General features: G+C 47.3%; 1 protein-coding gene across 1 annotated transcript in view; it reads left to right on the top strand.

Annotated features, from left to right (window-relative positions):
- The window catches only part of NIPSNAP2 (nipsnap homolog 2), a 110,029-nt gene extending 97,644 nt beyond the window's left edge, over positions 1–12,385 (top strand). The window contains exon 10 of the mRNA XM_069226932.1: positions 11,608–12,385. Within this exon, the coding sequence (XP_069083033.1) occupies positions 11,608–11,672 (65 nt within the window). The 3' untranslated portion in view covers positions 11,673–12,385. The remainder of the gene's footprint in view (positions 1–11,607) is intronic.
- Positions 12,386–13,220: the final 835 nt, after the last annotated feature.

Raw genomic sequence — 13,220 nt, 5'->3', positions numbered from 1 at the left:
GGAGACAGGACTTGAGGGGTCCTGTTCTCCCTATTTAGGACTGGAGGAGGGACATTGGCCTCCAAGTCACTAATTTCTTCCTCTGTGATGTCATCATCAGAGGGGTTGGCTTTTTCAAACTCTGCCAACAGCTCCTGGAGCTGAATTTTGGTAGGTCTGGAGCCAATGGTTATTTTCTTTATATTACAGAGAGACCTTAGCTCCCTCATCTTAAGATGGAGGTAAGGTGTGGTGTCGAGTTCCACCACCTGCATCTCTGTATCAGACATTATTCTGCTAAGAGTTGGAATACTTTTTAAAGAATCTAAAAACTGTTTCTAGAATCTAATTTCAAACTTTTAACAAACTTTTAACTCTAAAAGACAATGCTAAACAGGGACTTAACACACAAGGCCCTAGCAGGACTTTTAAGAATTTAGAAAAATTTCAAATTGCAAACATGAATTTCTAATGACAATTTTGGAATTTGTTGTGTGATCAGGTATTGGCTGAGTAGTCCAGCAAATGCAAAGTCTTGTATCCCACCGCTGCCACCAATGTAGGAAGTTGGCTCTGTATGTGCTATTTCAAAGTAAGGAATAGCATGCACAGAGTCCAAGGGTTCCCCTTAGAGGTAAGATAGTGGCAAAAAGAGATAATACTAATGCTCTATTTTGGGGTAGTGTGGTCGAGCAGTAGGCTTATCCAAGGAGTAGTGTTAAGCATTTGTTGTACATACACATAGACAATAAATGAGGTACACACACTCAGAGACAAATCCAGCCAATAGGTTTTTGTATAGAAAAATATATTTTCTTAGTTTATTTTAAGAACCACAGGTTCAAATTTTACATGTAATATCTCATTCGAAAGGTATTGCAGGTAAGTACTTTAGGAACTTCAAATCATCAAAATTGCATGTATACTTTTCAAGTTATTCACAAATAGCTGTTTTAAAAGTGGACACTTAGTGCAATTTTCACAGTTCCTAGGGGAGGTAAGTATTTGTTAGGTTAACCAGGTAAGTAAGACACTTACAGGGCTTAGTTCTTGGTCCAAGGTAGCCCACCGTTGGGGGTTCAGAGCAACCCCAAAGTCACCACACCAGCAGCTCAGGGCCGGTCAGGTGCAGAGTTCAAAGTGGTGCCCAAAACGCATAGGCTAGAATGGAGAGAAGGGGGTGCCCCGGTTCCGGTCTGCTTGCAGGTAAGTACCCGCGTCTTCGGAGGGCAGACCAGGGGGGTTTTGTAGGGCACCGGGGGGGACACAAGTCCACACAGAAATGTCACCCTCAGCGGCGCGGGGGCGGCCGGGTGCAGTGTAGAAACAAGCGTCGGGTTCGCAATGTTAGTCTATGAGAGATCTCGGGATCTCTTCAGCGCTGCAGGCAGGCAAGGGGGGGATTCCTCGGGGAAACCTCCACTTGGGCAAGGGAGAGGGACTCCTGGGGGTCACTTCTCCAGTGAAAGTCCGGTCCTTCAGGTCCTGGGGGCTGCGGGTGCAGGGTCTCTCCCAGGCGTCGGGACTTTAGGTTCAAAGAGTCGCGGTCAGGGGAAGCCTCGGGATTCCCTCTGCAGGCGGCGCTGTGGGGGCTCAGGGGGGACAGGTTTTGGTACTCACAGTATCAGAGTAGTCCTGGGGTCCCTCCTGAGGTGTTGGATCGCCACCAGCCGAGTCGGGGTCGCCGGGTGCAGTGTTGCAAGTCTCACGCTTCTTGCGGGGAGCTTGCAGGGTTCTTTAAAGCTGCTGGAAACAAAGTTGCAGCTTTTCTTGGAGCAGGTCCGCTGTCCTCGGGAGTTTCTTGTCTTTTCGAAGCAGGGGCAGTCCTCAGAGGATGTCGAGGTCGCTGGTCCCTTTGGAAGGCGTCGCTGGAGCAGGATCTTTGGAAGGCAGGAGACAGGCCGGTGAGTTTCTGGAGCCAAGGCAGTTGTCGTCTTCTGGTCTTCCGCTGCAGGGGTTTTCAGCTGGGCAGTCCTTCTTCTTGTAGTTGCAGGAATCTAATTTTCTAGGGTTCAGGGTAGCCCTTAAATACTAAATTTAAGGGCGTGTTTAGGTCTGGGGGGTTAGTAGCCAATGGCTACTAGCCCTGAGGGTGGGTACACCCTCTTTGTGCCTCCTCCCAAGGGGAGGGGGTCACGATCCTAACCCTATTGGGGGAATCCTCCATCTGCAAGATGGAGGATTTCTAAAAGTTAGAGTCACTTCAGCTCAGGACACCTTAGGGGCTGTCCTGACTGGCCAGTGACTCCTCCTTGTTTTTCTCATTATTTTCTCCGGCCTTGCCGCCAAAAGTGGGGCCTGGCCGGAGGGGGCGGGCAACTCCACTAGCTGGAGTGTCCTGCTGGGTTGGCACAAAGGAGGTGAGCCTTTGAGGCTCACCGCCAGGTGTGACAATTCCTGCCTGGGGGAGGTGTTAGCATCTCCACCCAGTGCAGGCTTTGTTACTGGCCTCAGAGTGACAAATGCACTCTCCCCATGGGGCCAGCAACATGTCTCGGTTTGTGGCAGGCTGCTAAAACTAGTCAGCCTACACAGATAGTCGGTTAAGTTTCAGGGGGGCACCTCTAAGGTGCCCTCTGGGGTGTATTTGACAATAAAATGTACACTGGCATCAGTGTGCATTTATTGTGCTGAGAAGTTTGATACCAAACTTCCCAGTTTTCAGTGTAGCCATTATGGTGCTGTGGAGTTCGTGTTTGACAAACTCCCAGACCATATACTCTTATGGCTACCCTGCACTTACAATGTCTAAGGTTTTGTTTAGACACTGTAGGGGTACCATGCTCATGCACTGGTACCCTCACCTATGGTATAGTGCACCCTGCCTTAGGGCTGTAAGGCCTGCTAGAGGGGTGTCTTACCTATACTGCATAGGCAGTGAGAGGCTGGCATGGCACCCTGAGGGGAGTGCCATGTCGACTTACTCGTTTTGTCCTCACTAGCACACACAAGCTGGCAAGCAGGGTGTCTGTGCTGAGTGAGAGGTCTCCAGGGTGGCATAAGACATGCTGCAGCCCTTAGAGACCTTCCTTGGCATCAGGGCCCTTGGTACTAGAAGTACCAGTTACAAGGGACTTATCTGGATGCCAGGGTCTGCCAATTGTGGATACAAAAGTACAGGTTAGGGAAAGAACACTGGTGCTGGGGCCTGGTTAGCAGGCCTCAGCACACTTTCAATTGTAAACATAGCATCAGCAAAGGCAAAAAGTCAGGGGGCAACCATGCCAAGGAGGCATTTCCTTACAACTCCTGTACACTGAGGCAAGAGATCCCAAACCTGGTGCCACTAGGAGAGTGGTAGTGCCTCAGGAGTTCAGAGAGTTTATTCTAACCTTAGCCCATGATATTCCCCTTGCTGGGCATTTGGGACAAACCAAGACGTGGGAGAGGTTAGTCAACCACTTCTACTGGCCCAACATGTCCCAGAAAGTTAAGGAGTTTTGGGTCTCCTGTACCACCTGTCAAGCCAGTGGCAAGACAGGTGGACATCCAAACGCCCCCCTCATTCCACTTCCAGTGGTGGGGGTCCCCTTTGAAAGAGTGGATGTGGACATAGTGGGTCCACTTGAACCTCCCACAGCCTCAGGAAATATGTACATCCTAGTAGTAGTGGATCATGCTACTAGGTATCCTGAAGCTATTCCCCTTAGGTCAACTACTGCCCCTGCAGTAACCAAGGCCCTCATTGGTATCTTTACCAGAGTGGGCTTCCCTAAGGAGGTGGTGTCTGACATAGGTACCAACTTCATGTCAGCATACCTGAAACACATGTGGAATGAGTGTGGAGTGACTTATACATTCACTACACCCTACCATCCACAAACTAATGGCCTTGTTGAGAGATTCAACAAGACATTAAAGGGCATGATCATGGGGCTCCCAGAAAAACTCAAAAGGAGATGGGATGTCCTCTTGCCATGTCTGCTTTTCGCTTACAGAGAGGTGCCTCAGAAGGGAGTAGGATTCTCACCCTTTGAACTTCTGTTTGGCCACCCTGTAATGGGACCACTTGCTCTTGTTAAAGAAGGCTGGGAGAGACCTCTTCATGAGCCTAAACAAGACATAGTGGACTATGTACTTGGCCTTCGCTCAAGGATGGCAGAGTACATGGAAAAGGCAAGTAAAAACCTTGAGGCCAGCCAACAGCTCCAGAAGTTTTGGTATGACCAAAAGGCTGCAATGGTTGAATTTCAACCAGGGCAGAAAGTCTGGGTTTTGGAGCCTGTGGCTCCCAGGGCACTTCAGGACAAATGGAGTGGCCCTTACCCAGTGCTAGAGAAGAAGTCAGGTCACCTACCTGGTGGACCTAGGCACAAGCAGGAGCTCCAAGAGGGTGATCCATGTGAACCGCCTAAAACTCTTCCATGATAGGGCTGATGTGAATCTGTTGATGGTAACAGATGAGGACCAGGAAGCTGAGAGTGAACCTCTCCCTGATCTCCTCTCATCAAACCCTAAAGATGGCTCAGTGGATGGAGTGATCTATTCAGACACCCTCTCTGGCCAACAGCAATCTGATTGCAGGAAGGTCCTGCAACAGTTTGCTGAGCTCTTTTCCTTAACCCCTGGTCAGACACACCTGTGTACCCATGATGTGGACACAGGAGACAGCATGCCTGTCAAAAACAAAATCTTCAGACAGTCTGACCAAGTTAAGGAAAGCATCAAGGTGGAAGTCCACAAGATGCTGGAATTGGGAGTAATTGAGCGCTCTGACAGCCCCTGGGCTAGCCCAGTGGTCTTAGTCCCCAAACCTCGCACCAAAGATGGAAAGCGAGAGATGAGGTTTTGTGTGGACTACAGAGGTCTTAATTCTGTCACCAAGACAGATGCCCATCCCATTCCTAGAGCTGACGAACTGATAGACAAATTAGGTGCTGCCAAATTCCTAAGTACCTTTGACTTGACAGCAGGGTACTGGCAAATCAAAATGGCACCTGGAGCAAAAGAAAAGACAGCATTCTCCACACCTGATGGGCATTATCAATTTACTGTCATGCCCTTTGATTTAAAGAATGCCCCTGCCGCCTTCCAAAGGTTGGTGAATCAAGTCCTTGCTGGGTTGGAATCCTTTAGTGCAGCTTATCTTGATGATATTGCTGTTTTTAGCTCCACCTGGCAGGATCACCTGGTCCACCTGAAGAAGGTTTTGAAGGCTCTGCAATCAGCAGGCCTCTCTATCAAGGCATCCAAATGCCAGATAGGGCAGGGAACTGTGGTTTACTTGGGACACCTTGTAGGTGGAGGCCAAGTTCAGCCACTCCAGCCTAAGATCCAGACTATTCTGGACTGGGCAGCTCCAAAAACCCAGACTCAAGTCAGGGCATTCCTTGGCTTGACTGGGTACTATAGGAGGGTGGTGAAGGGATATGGATCCATAGTGACAGCCCTCACAGAACTTACCTCCAAGAAAATGCCCAAGAAGGTAAACTGGACTGTAGAATGCCAACAGGCCTTTGACACCCTGAAACAAGCAATGTGCACAGCACCAGTTCTAAAAGCTCCAGATTGCCCCTATCCCATGTTCAGAGGCATCTGTCTGCACAATGAACTGCTTGGAGTAGTTTTGTCCCAAACAAATGATGATGTCCTTGACCAGCCTGTTGCTTTCATTAGCAGGAGGTTACTCCCCAGGGAGCAGCGTTGGAGTGCCATTGAGAGGGAGGCCTTTGCTGTGGTTTGGTCCCTGAAGAAGCTGAGACCATAACTCTTTGGTACTCACTTTGTAGTTCAAACTGACCACAGACCTCTCAGATGGCTGATGCAAATGAAAGGTGAAAATCCAAAACTGTTGAGGTGGTCCATCTCCCTACAGGGAATGGACTTTATAGTGGAACACAGACCTGGGACTGCCCATGCCAATGCAGATGGCCTTTCCAGGTTCTTCCACTTAGAAAATGAAGACTCTCTTGGGAAAGGTTAGTCTCATCCTCTTTCGTTTGGGGGGGGGGGGGGGGGGGTTGTGTAAGGAAATGCCTCCTTGGCATGGTTACCCCCTGACTTTTTGCCTTTGCTGATACTATGTTTTGAATTGAAAGTTTGGTGCTGGGGCCTGGTTAGCAGGCCTCAGCAGTGTTCTTTCCCTAACCTGTACTTTTGTATCCACAATTGGCACACCCTGGCATCCAGATAAGTCCCTTGTAACTGGTACCCCTGGTACCAATGGCCCTGATGCCAGGGAAGGTCTCTAAGGGCTGCAGCATGTCTTATGCCACCCTGGGGACCCCTCACTCAGCACAGACACACTGCTTGCCAGCTTGTGTGTGCTGGTGAGAACAAAATGAGTAAGTCGACATGGCACTCCCCTCAGGGTGCCATGCCAGCCTCTCACTGCCTATGCAAGTATAGATAAGTCACCCCTCCAGCAGGCCTTACAGCCCTAAGGCAGGGTGCACTATACCATAGGTGAGGGCACCAGTGCATGAGCACTGTGCCCCTACAGTGTCTAAGCCAAACCTTAGACATTGTAAGTGCAGGGTAGCCATAAGAGTATATGGTCTGGGAGTCTGTCAAACACGAACTCCACAGCACCATAATGTCTACACTGAAAACTGAGAAGTTTGGTATCAAACTTCTCAGCACAATAAATGCACACTGCCAGTGTACATTTTATTGTAAAATACACCCCAGAGGGCACCTTAGAGGTGCCCCCTGAAACTGTATCCGACTACCTGTGTAGGCTGACTGGTTCCAGCAGCCTGCCACCCCCGAGACATGTTGCTGGCCACATGGGGAGAGTGCCTTTGTCACTCTGTGGCCAGTAACAAAGCCTGCACTGGGTGGAGATGCTAACACCTCCCCCAGGCAGGAGCTGTAACACCTGGCGGTGAGTCTCAAAGGCTCACCCCCTTTGTTCCAGCACCACAGGGCACTCCAGCTAGTGGAGTTGCCCGCCCCCTCCGGTCACGGCCCCACTTTTGGCGGCAAGGCCGGAGGAAATAATGAGAATAACAAGGAGGAGTCACTGGCCAGTCAGGACAGCCCCTAAGGTGTCCTGAGCTGAAGTGACTCTAACTTTTAGAAATCCTCCATCTTGCAGATGGAGGATTCCCCCAATAGGGATAGGAATGTGACCCCCTCCCCTTGGGAGGAGGCACAAAGAGGGTGTACCCACCCTCAGGGCTAGTAGCCATTGACTACTAACCCCCCAGACCTAAACACGCCCTTAAATCTAGTATTTAAGGGCTCCCCTGAACCCAAGAATTTAGATTCCTGCAACTTACAGAAGAAGAGGACTGCTGAGCTGAAAAACCCCTGCAGAAGAAGAAAGAAGACACCAACTGCTTTGGCCCCAGTCCTACCGGCCTGTCTCCTGCCTTCAAAAGAAAACTGCTCCAGCGACGCTTTCCCCAGGACCAGCGACCTCTGAATCCTCAGAGAACTGCCCTGCTTCAAGAAGACCAAGAAACTCCCGAGGACAGCGGCCCTGTTCCACAAAGACTGCAACTTTGTTTCAGAGGAGCAGATTTAAAGACCCCTGCAATCCCCGCAAGAAGCGTGAGACTTGCAACACTGCACCCGGCGACCCCGGCTCGACTGGTGAAGAAACAACGCTACAGGAAGGACCCCCAGGCGACTCCAAGACTGTGAGTAACCAAAGTTGTCCCCCCTGAGCCCCCACAGCGACGCCTGCAGAGGGAATCCCGAGGCTCCCCCTGACCGCAACTGCCTGACTCTGAAATCCCGACGCCTGGAAAAGACACTGCACCCGCAGGACCTGAAGGATCGGAACTCCAGTGCAGGAGTGACCCCCAGGAGGCCCTCTCCCTTGCCCAGGTGGTGGCTACCCCGAGGAGCCCCTCCCTCCTCCTCCCCCCCCCCCCCCCCCCCCCTTGCCTGCCTGCACCGCTGAAGAGACCCCTTGGTCTCTCATTGAAATCTATTGGAAACCCGACGCGTGTTTGCACACTACACCCGGCCGCCCCCGCGTTGCTGAGGGTGTACTTTTTGTGCTGACTTGTGTCCCCCCCCCAGTGCCCTACAAAACCCCCCTGGTCTGCCCTCCGAAGACGCGGGTACTTACCTGCTGGCAGACTGGAACCGGGGCACCCCCTTCTCCATTGAAGCCTATGTGTTTTGGGCACCTCTTTGACCTCTGCACCTGACCGTCCCTGAGCTGCTGGTGTGGTAACTTTGGGGTTGCTCTGAACCCCCAACGGTGGGCTACCTTGGACCCCAATTTGAACCCCATAGGTGGTTTACTTACCTGCAAGAACTAACAATACTTTACCTCCCCCAGGAACTGTGAAAATTGCACTGTCCACTTTTGAAATAGCTGTATGTGTTTTATGTAAAAAGTATATATGCTATTGTGATTATTCAAAGTTCCTAAAGTACTTACCTGCAATACCTTTCAAATGAGATATTACATGTAGAATTTGAACCTGTGGTTCTTAAAATAAACTAGGAAAATATATTTTTCTATACAAAAACCTATTGGCTGGAATTGTCTCTGAGTGTGTGTTCCTCATTTATTGCCTGTGTGTATGTTCAACAAATGCTTAACACTACTCCTTTGATAAGCCTACTGCTCGACCACACTACCACAAAATAGAGCATTAGTATTATCCCTTTTTGCCACTATCTTACCTCTAAAGGGAACCCTTGGACTATGTGCATGCTATTCCTTACTTTGAAATAGCACATACAGAGCCAACTTCCTACAGTAGGGTCATGGCATGTTCCCTGTGCTTATCTGCCCCACCTCGCCAACTGCATCAGCCCTATCGCTCCTTTCGTGACTTCAGCAGAAGCATCCTATACTGTCAGACAATCCAACCTCAACAAGGTGCCCAGTAGTTTCTTTGTTGAAGCCATGGTGCCCTCCATCCTAGCAGTCCAGGTCAACTGCCCTCCTGCAGCCCTACCTACAAAATCCCTTTAGCATGCCCTTGGTGGAGCACAGCCAATGCAGTCCCAGGCAAAGCCTACCCCAGCCAGCAGAGGCTGTTTGCTTATCAGCAGTTTCTGTTTTTTTTTTTTTTTTTTTTTTTTTTTTTTTGGGCCCTTAGGGAAGATGACCACCTACATTGTCATAGTACCCCATGCCAGGAGCAACATGCGCCTGTTGCAGCAGTGCCTCTCAACACAATGGTCATAAGCCGAGAGTCACTTGAAAGATCTAGTGTTGGTAAACACCAGTATCTTTCGCTCTCAGTAGTGGTGGAACAGCAGCAGCTGTGTATGGCAGGCCTTTCTTAGACCCGATCCCACAAGTCACCATTGCCACAGACTCCTCCTTTGCCCGCTGGGGGCAAGCGGGTGCGTATATTGAAGAAATGACAACTTAGTGGTGTGGACTCCCCATCACGAGGGATAGCACATCAACTATCTTGTGCTGCTAGCCATATGCCTCACTTATCAAGACAGTTAACATGATCCCCATTTATTACCATCAGAAGCAAGATGGCACACACTTACCCCTGCTCTCAGCCCTAGTACAAGAGTTGTAGCATTGGGTATCCACCATATCCTACACCTTCTGACTGACCACCTCTGGGAGTGGACAACGACCATGCTGACCTACTCATCAGGATGTATCAAGTAGTCCATGAGAGGGACCTCCACCCCAAGTTCCTACCTCAGTACTTTGAACGCTCGGATGCCCCAAGGATAAACCTGTTCTCCACTCCCCAAAAAATGCAAAATGTCTAACCTTTGCCTCCAGGTTCCCACACCCACAGTCGATGGGCAATGCACTATGGATGAACTGATAGGAAGCTTTGCTTATGCTTTTCAGCCTCTCCCACTGGTTCGTCCACTAGTGCATCTCCAGTCACTGAACATTCTTAATCCTAGAGTCCAGGACATCATTTTTTTTCCTTCATCTACAAAAGATAGGTCAGATCTACACTTCTGTATGCCTACATCTAGCTGCGATGGGGGATGCATGCAAAGCAGGAAACCATCCTTCCCCTTTCTCAACCCAGTAATCAAAGCCTTAATCACAGGCCTCATGAAGGTCATGCCTCCTACATCTGACCCTTCTCTTTTATATGGAAACTTAATGTGGTCCTTGCCAAGCTCATTGATCTACCCTTTGAGCCTGTGCTTTCTTGTCCTTTGCAGTTCCTTTCAAGGAAAGTGACTTTACTCATTGCTTTAACCGCTGAACACATTAGTGAGCTGCAGGCCCTTACACTCCCAAGAACCCTTCATCCAGGTTCACAACAGGACCTAGCCTTCCCGCAGGTCTGATTTGTTGTTTGTAGCCTTTGCAAAACCTCACAAAGGCCAGTCTAAGTCTGAGACTGGCATTGCTAGATGGATAGTCAACTGCCCCATGCCTACTACTATAAAGGTAAAAGAGCCCTCCCTCTTACCTTTAGGGCACACCCTACATGCAAGAAGGCAGCAACCATGGCCTTCCTTGAGAACATCATGTGAGCTGACATATGTGAGGCAGCTACGTGGTCAACCCACGCACCCTTACTAAACATTATTGTGTAGACATCCGACCCTTCCAGCAAGCAATGGTTGGCCAGACTTTCTAGAGAACTTTGCTTCAAACAGCTGCATCATCAACACACTAGCCACCACTTGTAGGGTATATGACATTTCAGTCTATGTAGAGCTTGTATACAGCAGCACATGCTCCTGAAGGAAAAGATTAATTATCCTGTAAGCATCTTTTTGTAGCATGTAGTGGTGTAGATTCACATGCACCGACTCACCTCCTTGGAAGTGTGTATGGCTCTACTTACAGATCTCTTCTCTTACATACTTGATTTCACAATACACCTACTGCACCATGCTGTGTCTTCTAGCTGCTCCACACTTACTGTCAGCCGCTGTACAGCAAATAATCTCACAGGGGCATTGTGCCTATTGCGCATTGACTGCTAAGGGTCGAGTCGCACTGTAACCTGTGATTCAAAAGACTTTTGAAGAAAAACAACTTGAAACGTATGAGCCCAACAGTAGATGATAGCAGTAAACAGAGCAAGTGATTCTACAGCACTACAGGCTATGAACAGCTGTTGAGAGGGTAAAATGTTCCTTATTTTCTATTTGAAGTATTATGTACAAGAGTTGGATTCATGCAAGATTTTGAGTAAACACATACATACACTGATTCAAAATTAACCTCATTTGTGTAGTAGCTAGCCTGAAAATCTGATAAGGATCTGGCTGGATTTGATATTTCTTCTACAAGGTCAGGCTGGCCTTCAGGGCTATGTGGCAGTGCCAAAAGGACTGGTCAGATCAGTAATTGTGTGGACCAGTTTTTGGGCTGTTTATGGTCCTGTTTTATGTTTTGATCGGTTGCTTATACAATACAATAACCGCCCCAGCTATTGAATACGATGATTTGTTACTCTATTAAGGTGTATGAGTTACTAACTACTTCTGCCTCCTTGTGCAATCCTTTGCTGCAGAACTTGGCTACTCCAGGAGAGTGAAGTATTAAAAGTGAGCAACTAGTATTATAGGGGTTCTTTACTATTGGTGGCCCAGTTGGTCCAGTGAAAGACTGGATGCTTTCGACAAGTAATTGCCCCAGCAACCCAAGAACAGGCCTAACTCTAACTGAAATATGAGCTTGCTATAAAACCACATCTAGTGAATTTGGATTTAAAAAATCTCTTGTGCATTTTCTAACTTTTTTCCTTTATTTCTTAATTTTAGTACCTCTTATTCAAGAAATGGAATCACGAATTATGATACCATTGAAGAGTTCCCCTCTCCAGTAATATACTATCAAGTTACCTGTGCCTAATTAGAAGGAAGTGGCAAGAATTTCTGATTGGTGACACTGGGTAGTGATAAAAGAGAACTGTACCATATTCTGAAATACTGTAGTTAATTTTAAAATGGCGATGGCTCTTCTTTACCAACCACTTTCCTCAGGATCTTGCAGCAACATTGTGTGTTGTATGATATAACCATTGAATGGAAATGTCTGCTTTTGAGTTGGTTTGCACGTCGTCTGAACAACACTCACACTCCATGGTTAACTGTTACCTTAACTGTCTGTTACATACGGAGAAGCATTATTTATGTTTTGTAGATTATGCTGTGCTAAGAACTCTTGAATGGAAATGGACAGATGTATACATGTCTATGGAATTATGTACAGTACCTATTTGTTGGACAAATTGTGTATAACCTGTAACCAATAAACGCAAAAATGTTGCATTTTAAATGGAAATCATATAGCTGGCTTTGAAATCCAGCTGAATGAAACTGCTTGGAGTAGTGCTCACTGTAATCATTGCTAACTCTTTTGACAATTGTGATGGAGCTTTAGTGGGACTGTGGCCATTGGATATTTTGGGCGTGAGAATGTTGCCTTACTTAAAACAAAGCTGACAAACATATAGTTATGAGTGGCTTAAAAAAACTGTACCTGCAAAAACTTTGGATACATATGAAGTGGTTTATTAAATAAAGTGATTACATTGAATGATGTTCAGACACTTTTTTTCCTTTTTAAATCTCGCTAAACGTGTTATGGAATGGTGTGATTTGTTGGTTTGTGTAGAAACAATAAGTCTTAAAACAGGTGCAATTAATCCTTTTATCCAGCATTGTTTCAGTTTCATTTTTGTACTTCTAAATGTTTTAGAAACGTAGCAATTGGCTTTCTTACCTAAAATCCTGTTTGAGTACATGCCTAACTTAATTCACTTTAATAACTAGTCATTGCTGAGAAAATACATCTATGTGTTATGAAGTGCTGCACATACAAGTGCTATCACTGCATTAAAAACAATACAATATTTTGTTTCATTTAACTGTTTTTGAAATTTGATCTATGATGACTAGTTGACATCACCTATGATAATGTGACTACACGTTTGACTTTTATTTAGAACAGCTTTTCTTTTTCATGTTACATCTCTGGACAGCCTGTGATAACCAGCGACATTTTTGAACCACGCATCCTTTGGATTACGTTTTGCAGAATAAATATATTTGAAAACTTATTACAGCTTTCAGTTACATTAATATAATTTACATTTCTGCAGAAAAATAAAATATCTTCCCCTTATATTCTCCAGTAATGGAGTATCTTTCATAGATTCACATGCTTGAATCACTCACGTCTTCGAGGAACACTGAGAAAGAAGAGACCCAAGAGTAAGACTGCATAGCCAGATTCTCAATTGTTTTGGAGAACAGAGAGCTAGACCAATCTAGCCTGCTCTCTTCTAGCCAATTGCATATCTGCTTCCTACTTCCTCTGTCCAGGCCCAGTGACAGTTGAAAGCACATGAGAGGCCAAACCGGCGCTATAA

This window comes from Pleurodeles waltl, chromosome 3_2 (assembly GCF_031143425.1).
Source record: "Pleurodeles waltl isolate 20211129_DDA chromosome 3_2, aPleWal1.hap1.20221129, whole genome shotgun sequence".
Classification (NCBI taxonomy): Eukaryota; Metazoa; Chordata; class Amphibia; order Caudata; family Salamandridae; genus Pleurodeles; species Pleurodeles waltl.
This window is presented reverse-complemented; position numbering and strand designations above follow the sequence as displayed.